This window comes from Zalophus californianus, chromosome 1 (assembly GCF_009762305.2).
Source record: "Zalophus californianus isolate mZalCal1 chromosome 1, mZalCal1.pri.v2, whole genome shotgun sequence".
NCBI lineage: Eukaryota > Metazoa > Chordata > Mammalia > Carnivora > Otariidae > Zalophus > Zalophus californianus.
Genome location: NC_045595.1, coordinates 19,941,841 through 19,957,557, shown reverse-complemented (window position 1 = coordinate 19,957,557; position 15,717 = coordinate 19,941,841). Strand labels below are relative to the sequence as shown.

Below are 15,717 nucleotides of genomic sequence, written 5' to 3'. Positions count from 1 at the left end.
TTGGTGACAACCGATCTAGCTCACCATGACAGAAAAAGACATCTCTCTCAGTGTATATTACATGGTGAAGTTGACTATATTTCTTTCCCAAACTATACAGTTTAATCCTAAATACAAAGCAAGGTCTAAAATGTAACTGATTAGAAAAAAAATATAAAACAACCAATGATTTAGAGAAGACTGATCATTTTTTTTAGCTTAAAAAACTCTGTAAAAATTTGTCTAAAGGGTTGTAATTTTTGTTTGTTTTTTTCCTGACAGCTTATTGTGCTTAAAGTCTTGCTGCATGTCAGTAAGACATATGCCCTAATCTTACTTTTCCACTTAGCTTTGGTACTTAAAATCAGGAAAACATGTTTCATACCTTCTAGAAATTTTGTAATGCTCTGTTCAGACCTTGTCAGAGTCACGGACATTCCTTTTTTTTTTTTTTTTAAGATTTTTAATTTATTTATTTGACAGAGAGAGAGACAGCGAGAGAGGGAACACAAGCAGGGGGAGTGGGAGAGGGAGAAGCAGGCTTCCCGCAGAGCAGGGAGCCCGATGTGGGGCTTGATCCTAGGACCCCAGGATCATGACCTGAGCCGAAGGCAGACGCTTAACGACTGAGCCACCCAGGCGCCCCCGGACATTCCTTTTTAACCTCTAAATCCCAAGCAGTTATTACAGGGGCTCACAAACAAGAAATTCTTAGTAAATGTTTGCTAAACTGTTCAATTAAATAAAAATTCCTTGATTCACAGAGGACTGAATGGTTATTTGATCACTTCTTCATTCATTCACTCAATAAATATTTATTTAATGCTCCAAATCCAAAGTCCTGTGCTTAGCACTGGGGGGTGAGGGGGATGGTACAAAGACACACACGAAAGCTCCCATTGCAGTGGGGGAAATCTACATGCATATGTATGATTACAATTTAATATCTAGTAATGGAATAAAGCTAGATACAGACTGTTATCAGGGGCACAATGAAGTTTCAGGGCCTGATTATACTCATAAATAGTGAGGAAGGTTTCATATAGCTGAGTTTCAATGGACAGGAGTTTACCAAGCCAGCAAGGGTAGGGAGGCATGAAAGAGCAAGGCATGTTTAGGGAAAGACAACTAAGTCATCAAGATGCAGGAAATAAGGTTAGAGAAATAAAATTATATCATGCTGGACCTTTTATGTCACACTAAGTAACGAGGGCTTTCGGTTAAGTGAGGGCTGACGTGAACGGTTTGCATTTTTAAGAGGTAAGGATGGTGGTGCTGTGGACAATAACTCAGGGTAGGAAGGCAGTAGATTCAGGGAGTCCGCATTTGGGAATAAATGTGGAGAATCTGGGGTGACAACAGGGATGGATAGGGAGAGTGATATGATTGGTATTTGGGAGTCAGAAGTTGATAAGATACAGTGATTAATTGAGAAGGGAAGGAGAGAGAGAGAGAGGAACCTAAGAGGATGCCAAAATTTCTGACATGGATTTCTGAGCAAATGATAATGCCTTTCACTTGATTTAAGGAGCACACAAGGAAGTATATGTGTAAGGAAAGAAACTGAATTGAGTTTAGATATGCTGAGATAGAAATGTCTGAGGGACATCCAAGGGCAGATGTCTGGTAGGAAAAAGGAAATGAAACTCTGAAGCTCAGGGGAGAGGTCTCACTCAGAGATTTAGATTTCAAAGCTAAATATTTATGATTTTGTACAGAATGATAAAATGTCACAAAAACAGTTACAGCTAGTAAGGCCCTACCAGCTGCTGCTGCTTCTTTCCTGCAGATTGTTTAATACTCATCAGTCAACATCTATCAGGATGTGCTATGCGGGTTTGCAGTTTGTCATTCACTGGAGCCTCTAGATCTAGGTTTGCCTGTGGGATCAGCAATGAGACTCAGAGTGCAGGAACATCTGGACCTCTCTTTAGCCTGCTCCCTCTGCTCACACATCTTCTCAGGCACAGAGGTGAGAGTGTCCTGACAATACTGAACACTAGACTAGCACTGTTTGATTGGTAAACTGATTGCTCTGTATCAACACTCTGTGCACCTAATATAATACATCCCTAACCTTTCATGATTTCTGATAACTGCTTCAAGGCAGTAACATATGACCAGTTTAATACCTAATCATTAGGAAAGCATACTTAGTTGGTATCATCAGCTCAATGAACTAAAATTTTTGAGGGCTTATACAACGACACAAATGCTAATGGAAAGAAGGAACACTTATCAATTAAACCTAGATCTAAAATTCTGCGTATTAGTTCACTCTTAAAACTAAAGAAATAGTATTTTTAATTAAGGACCTTACAAGTTTATTATGTGAATGGGAAGCTGGTATAGTTCTCTAATATCTAGGGATTTTTAAATGACCAAAACATTTCCAGCAACTCTACAAAAAATTTTTTTTTTACCTTTCTTCTTTAAAAATGTTTTATTGTTTCTTGAGGCTCAATTATAAATAATAAGCCCAAAGATAAAACAACTGATGCACTGATGATCCTGCATGGATTACAAACCAGAGCAGGGGTATCTCTGCTGGGCACAGGCACTGTGTGAAGTGCTGGGATCACGGAAAGAGAAGACACAGTCACTAGAACTCAAGGATGATAAAGTAGTATGCTCTGGTTTTCAAATTGCAACCCAGGGACTTTCAGTGGTTATACTCAGTACCGGGTGGAGGAAGGGGAATAGTGAGATTCCTATTATTTCCCTTTTCCCTCCAACAGTAAAGTAGCTCTATTTTATCTGTTTCATTTATTGAACTTACTCAAAAAATTTAGCTTTTAGAAAGGATTCTTCCACATACAAAAATAAGTAATAGAGTTCACAAACCTCTGGCCTAGTAGGAAAACAGGAGCCGTCAGAATCTGCACCCACACAGCCCAGTACGCGTAGCTACCATCCCTGCCACAACTGCCTTTTACCACAGCCTTTCTAGACATACATACTGGGAGACAGCCATGACAAGGAAAACCCACATGCCCTCATCAATGAGTGTATCATTTTAGCTCTAAGCCAAAGTGAAGCAAGGTGCTTTAATTTTCAGGGCAAGGTATGTCAAGATCAGAGGTACTGTGGAGCATGCGAATTAACAGCTTTTCTTTTGTATTGTTATAACTTCCATTTTAAATTTTCCTACATATAACATGCAATTGGAAAAAATGGAACAGTTGTTTTCAAATTTTAAGTAAAAAAAAAATAAATAAATAAAAAATCCATATAGCACTCTGAGTACAGGAAGTTTCCAAGCAATATAAAAGTATCCCCAAATTTATTTTCTCTCTGCCCCACCTGGAGGACAACCAGAGAAATGTCTGGCCTCCCTAAATTAGCTACAATGATCATCTCACCCCATCAGAGCCTTACTGGCCTGTAGAGAAAGCGAAGCCTAGAGTGTCTCCTTGATTCCTCAGCACCTTTCAAGAAGGAAGCACTGCTGCAGTTGCTCATGCTTAAAGGCTTCATTGCTCTACCAAGATACATGGTCTACTGCGTATCAGCCCCATTCTGTGGCCTGTCTTCCAATCCAGGACAAAAAGGAATGATGGAGTAAGACCGACCTTCCCTTCTGTCCAGAAGATGCTCTCCTCTTTGCAGGGCTGGAATGGCATTGAGGGCTGAGGCTGCTCTCAGACAGGAGGACACCATCAGGTGTCAAAAGGACAGCCTATTCCTATTTCCCTGTGAACCCTCTCTTCCACATGCAGCAAGTCAGGGCCCAGGGCTTCTTGCATTCTAGAGCTGGGCCTCTCTGCTGAATTTGCTTTGTTCTGTGTTTCTCCTACGCATTTTCTCTGGCACTGAATAGATGCATCCTTTTCTCTCCCTGAGGTGCTGACAGCCAAGACTGGGATTTGAACTTCCATGTGGAAACAGGCATAGGATAAAAAAGAGGCCACATGTGACTTCAAGGTACACTGGGATTTGAGGCAAAACTCCCAGCTAAGTAAGAGGTTACTTTATCTTGTTTTTCCTTCTCGGTTCATCTATCTTCTCTGAAGGCCAGAGATGCTTATGACCCAGGCAATACCATCTTTACACAGTCTCAACCTCACCACAACTTCTAGTAACTTTTACCTGATCTGCTTGCCTTCTCTCATATCATATAAGGAAAAGAAGACATCGGTGTCTTCCCCAATGGTATTGTAGGTGAAACTCTTCAGGCTGAGGAAGAAGTGGTGTGGCACTGGCATCCGACAAGTATCCCCATGACGTGGGCGCATTGTATCTACCTAATGAGGAAGGCAAAAAACAGTGATTCCTATTTTAATTATTCACTACATTGATCATAAATAAAATGAAAACTAAATGACTAATTCTCCTCATACTACCAAAGGGGATCATGTAAAAGAGACAGAAGGGTGTCTTCCCTGCTAGCTAGTAGGGGAGTGTTCTGTCAATATGCTTGGTTTGAGGCAGGCAAATATGCCGCTGGGAGAAGTAAACTGAGTGAAGGAACTATGGGAACGGTAATTCCAACTTATGAGTGAACTTAATATCTCCACTAGGTCACAGACTTCTAAATTCTCCATAAACTTCTAAATTCAAAGTTACTGCTTGGAGATCCTGTCACCCTGATGCACTTGATTTACAATGTTAGATGGTAATAGATACCATTCTAAATGACACTTTAACTTTCTCCCAGACAGATTCATTTTAGCCTCCCAGTCTACATTATTTCAATTGTGCTTATGTAAATTTGTACAGAGGAGTGAGGGGAGACTGGCCATATCTGCTCGGAGGTCAGGGCTATTTAGATGAAAGGCATCACATGATCAAGATGTCTGTGGTGGCTATCATTGCCTGTTGCATCCCCATGCTGTGATCTCTTAAAGTGCTGTAGGAAAAGACTGGGAGGCCTACTTAAGCTGCTTACCTGGGATGTGCTTTGCTGGACACTCTGCCGGCTGGATAAGTGCTGTGGAAAGAAAGAAAGAAAAATTCACTCATCTGGGAAGGAAACTAACTTTTATTAAGCACCCTCCATATGCTAAGTGTTCTGCAGTCTTACATATATGTTCTCACTTAATTCTGATAACCTTTTTAGAACAATGCTATTTGTATTTGATGGAGGCAATAAAGCTTGGTGTAAGAAAGTGATGTGCTGAATATCATACAGCAAGAAGGTGGCAAAGTCTGGATTCAAACCCAAGCCTCTCCAGCCCAAAGTACTAGCCAAGTCACAGGTGCTTGCTACTGGATTTGTGCTTTGACACTGTCCTCTCCACGCCCTCTACCACATACCTAGCTGTAAGATCCAGTTTCTTTTTTTTATTTTTAAATTTTATTTTATTATGTTAGTCAGCATACATTACACCATTAGTTTTTTTTAAATTTTTTAAAAAGATTTTATTTATTCACTCGAGACACACACACACACACACACACACACACACACACACACACACACACAGCATGAGCAGGGAGAGAGGCAGAGGGAGAAGCAGGCTCCCTGATGAGCCAGGAAGCTCGATGTGGGGCTTGATCCTAGAACCCTGGGATCATGACCTGAGCCGAAGGCAGATGCTTAACCATCTGAGCCACCTGGTGCCCCTACATTATTAGTTTTTGATGTACTGTTCCATGATTCATTGTTTGCATATAACTCCCAGTGATCCATGCAAAACGTGCCCTCCTTAATACCCATCACTGGGCTTACTCTCCCCCCACCCCCCTCCCCTCTAAAACCCTCAGTTTGTTTCTCAGAGTCCATAGTCTTTCATGGCTCATCCTCCCCTCCGATTTCCCACCCTTCATTTTTCCCTTCCTACTATCTTTTTTTTTTTTTAAGATTTTATTTATTTATTTGACAGAGAGAGAGACAGTGAGAGCAGGAACACAAGCAGGGGGAAGCAGGAGAGGGAGAAGCAGGCTTCCCTCCGAGCAGGGAGCCTGATGTGGGACTCGATCCCAGGACCCCGGGATCATGACCTGAGCCGAAGGCAGACGCTTAACGACTGAGCCACCCAGGCGCCCCTTCTTTTTTTTTAACATATAATGTATTATTTGTTTCAGAGGTACAGGTCTGTGACTCATCAGTCTTACACAATTCACAGCACTCACCATAGCACATACCCTCCCCAATGTCCATCACCCAGCCACCCTATCCCTCCCACCCCCACCACTCCAGCAACCCTCAGTTTGTTTCCTGAGATTAAGAGTCTCTTATGGTTTGTCTCCCTCTCTGGTTTCTTCTTGTTTCATTTTTTTCCTCCCTTCCCCTATGATCCTCTGTCTTGTTTCTTAAATTCCTCATATAAGTGAGATCATATGATAATTGTCTTTCTCTAATTGACTTATTTTACTTAGCATAATACCCTCTAGCCATCTTGCAAATGACAAGATTTCATTTTTTGATGGTTGCATAATATTCCATTGTATACACACACACACACACACACACACACACCACATCTTCTTTATCCATTCATTTGTTGATGGACATCTTGGCTCTTTCCATAATTTGGCTATTGTGGACATTGCTGCTACAAACATTGGGGTGCATATGGCCCTTCTTTTCACTACATCTGTGTCTTTGGGGTAAATATCCAGTAGTGCAATTGCTGGGTTGTAGGGGAGTTCTATTTTCAACTTTCTGAGGAACATCCATACTGTTTCCAGAGTGGCTGTACCAGCTTGCCTTCCCACCAACAGTGTAGGAGGGTTCCCCTTTCTCCACATCCTCACCAAATCTGTCATTTCCTGACTTGTTAATTTTAGCCATTCTGACTGGTGTGAGGTGGGATCTCATTGAGGTTTTGATTTGTATTTCCCTGATGTTGAGTGATGCTGAACACTTTTTCACGTCTCCGTTGGCCATCTGGAAGTCTTCTTTGCAGAAATGTCTGTTCATGTCTTCTGCCCATTTTTTAAAATTTATTTTATTATGTTATGTTAGTCACCATACAATACATCATTAGTTTTGATGTAGTGATCCATGATTCATTGTTTTCGTATAACACCCAGTGCTCCATGCAATACTGCCCTCCTTAATATTCATCACCAGGGTAACCCATCCCCCCACCCCTCTCCTTTCTAAAACCCTCGTTTGTTTCTCAGAGTCCATAGTCTCTCATGGAGACTCTCTCCTTCTCCGATTCCGCCCCCCTTCATTTTTGCCTTCCTTCTCCTAATGTCCTCCATGCAATTATTCCTTATGTTCCACAGATAAGTGAAACCATATGATAATTGACTTTCTCTGCTTGACTTATTTCACTCAGCATAATCTCCTCCAGTCCCATCAATGTTGATGTAAAAGTTGGGTATTCATCCTTTCTGATGGCCGACTAATATTCTATTGTACATATATGGACCACATCTTCTTTATCCATTCATCTGTTGAAGGGTATGTCGGCTCTTTCCACAGTTCGGCTATTACGGACATTGCTGCTATGAACACTGGGGTGCATATGGTCCTTCTTTTCACTACATCTGTGTCTTTGGGGTAAATAACCAGTAGTGCAATTGCTGGTCATAGGGTAGCTCTATTTTTAATCTTTTTAGGAACCTCCATACTGTTTTCCAAAGTGGCTGTACCAACTTGCATTCCCACCAACAGTGTCTTTCTCCACAACCTCTCCAACATTTGTTGTTTCTTGCCTTGTCAATTTTTGGCATTCTAACTGAATCCTAGAGGAGAACATAGGCAGTAATCTCTTTGACATCGGCCACAGCAACTCCTTTCAAGATACATCTCCAAAGGCTAGTGAAACAAAAGCAAAAATGAACCTTTGGGACTTCATCAAGGTAAAAAGCTTCTGCACAGCAAAGGAAACACTCAACAAAACAAAGAGGCAACCCACAGAATGGGAGAAGATATTTTCAAATGACACTACAGACAAAGCACTGATTTCCAAGATCTATAAAGAACTTCTCAAACTCAACACCCAAAATCAAATAATCCAGTCAAGAAATGGCCAGAAGACATGAACAGACACTTCTCCAAAGAAGACATACAAATGGCTAACAGACACATGAAAAAATGTTCATCATCATTAGCTATCAGGGAAATTCAAATCAAAACCACATTGAGAAACCACCTTACACCAGTTAGAATGTGAAGAGTTTTAATCAAGTAAGGATGCTGCACGTATTGAATGGAGCACTGGGTGTCATACGCAAACAATGAATCATGGAACACTACATCAAAAACTAATGATGTGATGTATGGTGATTAACATAACATAATAAAATTAAATTAAAAAAAAAAGAAAGGATGCTGCACTTTGTCAAATGCTTTTTCTGCATCTATTGAGAGGATCATATGGTTCTTGTTCTTTCTTTTATTAATGTATAATATCACATTGATTGATTTGCACATGTTGAACCAATTTTGCAGCCCAGAAATACATCCCACTTGGTTGTGGTAAATAATCCTTTTACTGTATCATTGAATCCTATTGGCTAGTATTTTGGTCAGAATTTTTGCATCCATTTTCATCAAGGATATTGGTCTGTAGTTCTCCTTTTTGATGGAGTCTTTGGTTTTCGGATCAAGGTAATGCTGGCCTTATAAAATGAGTTTGGAAGTTTTCCTTTCCATTTCTATTTTTTGGAACAGTTTCAGAAGAACAGGTATTAATTTAACATCATAGGGTTTTGTGCAGATTAACCTGCCACAGTATCTATCATATCGTAAGTGGCCGATCATTCTTATTTTATTATTATTGGTATTCTTCTTTATAAGTAGTTATTATAGAAAAGTCAGTCACATTTAGAAGGAAACCCTGGCCAGGAAGAATTGTGGATTCACAACAATTCAGTCCCTGGTCTTGGTAAACTCAACAAGGAGAGTTTCTATCTGCTCCTGTTGGGCCCTAGACGTGTGAGACAGCACTCATTTGGCAAACCATTCTACATCACATTGGTAGGAAGCATGGTTGCTGAGTAGAATGGTTTCATTTATTTTCTCTTTTTTTTCTTGTACAGAATTTTCATAATAGTTTTATTTGTAAAAGCCCCAAAGTAAAAATAACATAAACGTCCATCAATAGAAAAATGGGTAAACAATTTTTTAAAATTTAAATTCAATTAGCCAACATATAGTACATTATTACTTTTCGGTATAGGGTTCAATGATTCATTAGTTGCATATAACACCCAGTGCTCATCACATCACATTCCCTCCTTAATTTAATTTAGGGTTAAATGTGTGTATTTGGAAAACTGAATACAATTAAATATTAATTTAAATGTATCTTACTAGCTGTATTTGTTAATTATTAAATATTTATGTGTATTATTAGCTACATTACTTAATTATTATTGACTACTAATGTCCATTCATGGGATTATATGTTCCCATGATATATATTAAATATAATAAAATAGGCCTCCACCAGCTTGGAAAATCATCACACAGAATGTATATGTACAAAAAGACCCATCATATACAAAAAAGCTTTTAAAAAAATCAGGCTTTCAAAAAAAATCAAGTTTTCTACAGTTTACTGACCCATATCCTACTGGAAATGTTATTGGCCTAAAATGTTTTCCATTGTTTTATTTTATTTTCAGGGGCTGCACTAAGTCATTCTCAAGTGGATTTACTGATTAACTCTTAAAAATGACTACCAATCTTAAACATAAATGCTCAGTTATAACTATATGCAGGAGTTTACAGCTTATTTCAGTGTAAAACATCCCTGTTGACAATAACGAATGTCATTTTAGATTTCAGAAGCATCAAATTTGAGGAGAACTTTCAAACCAGTCTAACCACATGGGTGGCCCAAGAAAGGCATCAAAACTGGCATTCTGGAACATCTTTTATGGCATTATAAGGAAAAACCACTTCCCTGTTACCAGGCAGCATTCAGCTGGCCAGCTGATATGTCCCTCTTCAGATCCATCACCACCTGTACTAGAGCTATAATATTATTGTCTCCATGTTTGCTACCCAACTCTAGACTGCCCTCCCAGGGAGCAAAAAACCCTATCTTAATCGTCTTTATATCCTAAATACATCAGGCAGTGTACAATGTACATCAAATATAAATTAATTAAGAATTGCACGGACTTTACTAGTGGGAGTATATATAATCATTGTGGAAAAAAATATGGCCTAATATATTAAAGCTGAAGATGTGATTACCTAATCATTCAGTAATTTGTCTCCTGGTTATAAACTTCATAGTATTCAAAGACCTTTGTGAATATATATAAAATATTTGGCTGGCCAGATGTCTGTCTGCCTATCTGTCTGGCCAGCCAAATACTAACACTTCTTGGTTTTAAATCTGTATTTCTGTTAATACTGGTAACTTATATTTTCCTAGGAAAACTTTTTTATTTTATCCAAGTTTTCTCATTTATTACCAGATAATTAAACAAAATATTCTGTTACGATTGCTTTTGTATCCTTTGTGTTTGGAATAAATTCTCCTTTCTCATTAAAAAAATGTATGTACTACATTACTGCACTGCTAAATTTCCCCCATACAGAAGGCATTTTCATCCCTTTAAAGTCTATGGTTCATTTAATCTACAAAAGTCTACCAAAATGGAAAAAAACTCTGCAACTTTAAACATTCTATTCAACTGAATAACACATTTAATTGCCTACTATATATGTTCAGAATTGTGTTCAGTATTGTGGGTCTTACAAGGAAATATAAGACATATCTAGTCAGGATCACTAATAAAATGATGCTTCATTATTAGTAAATAACCCATTCAACTGATTTAAGTCCAGAAACGAAAGTACAAACATTGATCTAATAAAAATATTAAATAGCACTGGAAGATAACAGACTAACACTGTTCCCAATACATGCTAATGTAGAAAGATAATAACATAACAGGAGGTTATAATGTGAGTGCTCTGTTAGATCTTCCCACAATTTAGAAGCTCTTATATAATCTTCAAGTGTCTACGTTCCCCAAAGAGGCATAGCTCATTAAAATTAACATAAATACTTTGTTGTTGCTCTTTGAAAGGCTTTCTAGTTTGGACAGCACCAATTCTCTGTTGCTGAAAGTGGGTTTGGAGATGTTATGCAGAAGCAAGAACTGAGGAGCATTAGAGGCTTCCTCTGGTTCTTGTTATATAGAAGAGAAAATCCATTTGTGCATTTAAAGAAGATTTTTATCAATTATTACCATTCAGCACTTGCACAGGGGATTGGTTTGTGAGTTTTTTTTTGGTTTGTTGTTTTTTAGGAAAAACAAAATGCTCTAAATGTAAGCTTAAGGTATGATCCTATTCATAAAGGTTTTCTTGTAAAATGAGTGACAAAGAGTATTAAAATCAGAAAGTTTCACATGGAGTCTTTATAATCTCCAGTAATAGATTTAAGTGTTAATACAAAAAGGTTCCAAAAGGTTATTCCTTTGAAACTTGTTGATAAATTTAAGATTTAACCCAAACACTTACTGTGCATTTACCATATGCAATTTAACATAAAAATAAGTGGTTTTCAATAAACTTATGGACTTTCAAAAGGTTGGTTTCAAATGGTTTTTCTTCACCCTATCTAGTTCTTTCTATCTAAAAGCAAATACATGGGATAAAAGACAGCATGAAATGAGAAAATAAAAAGGGGCTTGAAACTTTCTTTGGCCTTTTTGAGAAGTCAACATTTTAAAATTAACATTTAAAAGTATTAAAAGTAATATAAGCACATAGTATTAAAAGTTAAATAACCCTAAAAGTCTTGCAATAAAATTATCAGTCCTCTATTCATGCTGTACTATTTCCTAGAGATTAGTACTTTCAACTCTTTATAACTTTTCTCTAAAATTTATCAAATATTTCTAAACGTCACATTTATATTGCTCTCTTGTTATGCAGTTTTAGATTTATCTATTGGCTTCTTATAATGGCAGCTGAGGATTTTCACATCTGTTTATATCCATTTCCCTTCATCTATCTTCCTAATATCTCACAAGTTTTGGTTAAAACTTGTTTATAAGACTGTAACTTTTAAATATTGTTTACTGTTGGGCCAAATAGTGTACTTCAATTACATTTCCTTTCTTCTACTACATTCTGCTTTTGTTTTAGGAATCTCAGTTTTGTTTAAATTATTGGGTCTTCTCTTATGCCCTCCTACAGCTCTATAAAATACCTTTTAAAAAATACCTTTTAAAAACATTCTCCATGTGGTAAAACTACCAAATATCCTCTGAAGTAATTTTTCTCCTGGAGAGGTTTCCTGGCTGCCCTTCTGCTTTCACCGGAACCAATTACTCTCTAGGCCTATTGCATGACTGTCATCCTGGAAGCTCCCTCCAACGGTAACCCTAATTCTTTGCACCTCTCCTTTGAGTCAGAATCCCTTTCCTGGATGGCACATAATAGCCTCTTTTGGTTTACTCCCTCATTTTATTTATTAAAGATTTTATTTATTTGACAGAGAGAGACACAGAGCGAGAGATGGAACAAAGCAGGGGGAGTGGGGAGGGAGCAGCAGGCTTCCCGCGGAGCAGGGAGCCCGATGCATGCAGGGCTCGATCCCAGGACCCTGGGACCATGACCTGAGCCAAAGGCAGACACTTAATGACTGAGCCACCCAGGTGCCCCTACTCCCTCATTTTAAAGAAATAATTTATCCTTCAGTAGTTTCCTGAAAAAGGGTTGAAAAGACTTTTTGTTTGTTTTGAAAATTTGAGTGACCAGAATTTTTTTAGGCTACTTTCCCATTTGATTGATAATGTGGCTGAATAAAAATAGAATTCTAGGTCAAATTTTACCTTCCCTCAGAATTTTAAAGGCAATATTTCATTATTTTCTAGTTTTCAATGTTGCTATTAAGGAGACAAATGCTATTCTTATGACAAATCCTTAGAGGTGACCCATTTTTCTTGCAGGAAGCGTTCAGCTTTAGTGAGCTAAAGTTTCATAATTAAGTGCTAAATACTTGTTAGGCCCTTTCAATCTGGACACTAATATCTATGTTCTGGGAAAAGTTTTTTTCCAGCTTTATTGAGATATAATTGACATTTAACATTATATAAGTCTAAGGTGCACAACATGATGATTTGATACACGTATAATATTACAAAATGAGTACCACAGTAAGGTTAGTTAACACATCCTTCGTCTATCATAATTACTTTCTGTTGTTGGCATGGTGAGAATGTTTAAGATCTACTCTTTTAACAAACTTTCAAGTACAAAATACACTACTGTTAACTACAGTCACCATGCTTCACACATTAGATCCCCAGAACTTAGTCCTCGTACAAGTGAAAGTCTGTACCCTTTGACTAATATCTCATTTCCCCTACTCCCCAGCTCCTGGCAACCACCAATCTACTCTTGGTTTTAATGAGTTCAGCTTTTTTAGATTTCACATATGAGATCATAAAATATCTGTCATTCTCTGACTTATTTCACTTAGTATAATGCTTTCAAGGTTTATCTATGTTTTCACAAATGGCAGGATTTCCGTCTTTATTATGGATGATTAATATTCCATTGTATATACACTGTATTTGATTTTCCATTCATTCATCAATGGACACTTAGGTTGTTTCTATGTCTTGGCTATTGTGAATAATACTGCAATGAACAAGGAAGTACAGATATCTCTTTGAGATCCTGATTTCAATTCCTTTGGATATATACCCAGAAGTGGAATTGCTGGATCATATGGTAGTTCTATTTTCTATATATATATATATATTTTGAGGAATCTCCATTCTGTTTTTTATAGTGACTGTACAAATTTATATTTCCAATAGTGTACAAGAGTTCTTTTTTTTAAATTCATTTATTTATTTTAGAGAGAGAGCAAGTGAGCACAAGTGGGGGGAAGGGCAGAGGGAGAGACTCTCAAGCAGACTCCCCATTGAGCGTGGAGCCTGAAGACACAGGGCTCAATCTCACGACCCTGAGATCATAACCTGAGCAGAAATCATGAGTGGGCCGCTCAACCGACTCAGCCACCCAGGTGCCCCAAGAGTTCTCTTTTCTACACATCCTTGCCACTATTTATCTCATCTTTTAAAAAACTCTATTTCTCTTTTATTTTTTGATTATTGAAATATAATTGACATACAATGTTACATTAGTTTCAGGTGTACAACACTGATTCAACAATACTATACATTATTCAATGTTCACCACAGTTAAGTGTAGTCCTCATCTGTCACCATCCAATGTTATTACAATATTATTTACTATACTCCCTATGCTGTACTTTCCACTCCATGAATTATGTATTTTATAACTGGAAGTTTGTACCTCTTGTCTTTTTGATGACCGGTATTCTAACAGGTGTGAGGTAATATTTCATTGTGGTTTTGATTTGCACTTCTTTAATGACTGGTGATACTGAATACCTTTTCATGAATTTTTGTCTCTTCTTTGGAAAAAAGTCAGATCTTTTGCCCATTTTAAAAATCAAATTATTTGGTTTTTTTGCTCTTGAACTTTAGGAGTTCCTTACATATTTTGGATATGAATTCTTTGTCACCTATATGGTTTATGAATATTTTCTTCTATTCTGTAAGCTGATTTTTCATTTTGTTGTTTCTTTTGCTGTACAGAAGCTATTTTGTTTTAATGTTGTCTCACCTGTTGATTTTCACTTTTGCTGTTGTGCTTTTGTTGTCATATTAAAAAAAATATCACCAACACCAATGTCAAGCAGCTTTGCTCTGTTTTCTTCTGGGAGATAACAGTTTCAGGGCTAATATTTAATCCATTTAGAGTCAATTTTTGTGAGTGGTTGAAGACAGAGGTACAATTTCATTCTTCTGCATGTAAATATCCTGTTTTCCCAACATTTACTGAAGAGACTCTCCTTTCCCTATTGAATATTATTGGCTCCCTTGTCAAATATTAGTTCACCATATATATGTGGGTTTACTTCTGGGGTCTCAATTCAGTTCCATTGGTCTGTGCACCTATTTTTATGCCAGTACCACACTGTTTTGTTTTTTTGTTTTTTTCCCACACTGTTTTGATTACTATAAATTTGTAATATAGTTTGAAATCAGAAAGTGTGATACCTCCAACTTTGTTCTTTCTCAAGATTACTTGGCTATACAAGGTATATTGTAGTTCCATTTGAATTTTAGGATTGTTTTTTCTATTTCTGGAAAATCCCACTGGCATTTTAATAAGGACTGTATTGAATCTATACATGGTTTTATGCAGCATGAACATTTTAAGAATATTAATTCTTCCAATTAAAAAACATGGGATATCCTTCCATTTACTTGTGTCTTATTTCTTTCATTAATGTCTTATAATTTTTAGTGTATAGATCTTTCACTTCCTTGATTAAATTATTCCTAAGTATTTTATTGTTTTTGATGCTATTGTTCATGAGACTGTTTTCTTTCTTTTCAGATAGTTCATTGTTAGTGTATTCTGACTTTTGCAATTAACTTTTGTGTGTTGATTTTGTATTTTGAAACTTTACTGAATTTATTAGCAGTTTGGGGGGAGAAGCTTGAGGATTTTCTATATATAAGGACATATCATATGCAAATAGAAACAATTTGACTTCTTCCTTACCAATTTGGATGTCTTTTCTTTTTTTCTTGCCTAATCACTCTGGCTAAAACTTCTAATACTATTTTGAAAAGGAATGGTGAAATTAGGCACCCTAGTCTGGTTTTGATGTTAGAGGAAAAGCTTTCAACCTTTCACTGTTGAGCATGATGTCAGCTGTGGGCTTGTCATGTATGATCTTTATCATGTTGAGGTGTGTTGCTTCTATGTCCATTTTGTTGAGAGCTTTTTTTTTTTAAAGATTTATTTATTTTAGAGAT

General features: G+C 37.3%; 1 protein-coding gene across 7 annotated transcripts in view; it reads right to left on the bottom strand.

Annotated features, from left to right (window-relative positions):
* The window catches only part of DOCK3 (dedicator of cytokinesis 3), a 509,358-nt gene that overhangs the window by 157,076 nt on the left and 336,565 nt on the right, over nucleotides 1-15,717 (bottom strand). For all 7 annotated transcript variants that reach the window (XM_027585590.2, XM_027585591.2, XM_027585588.2 and 4 more), the window contains 2 exons: nucleotides 4,868-4,909; nucleotides 4,069-4,223 (listed from right to left, as the gene is read on the bottom strand). In XM_027585590.2, the coding sequence (XP_027441391.1) occupies nucleotides 4,069-4,223; nucleotides 4,868-4,909 (197 nt within the window). The remainder of the gene's footprint in view (nucleotides 1-4,068; nucleotides 4,224-4,867; nucleotides 4,910-15,717) is intronic.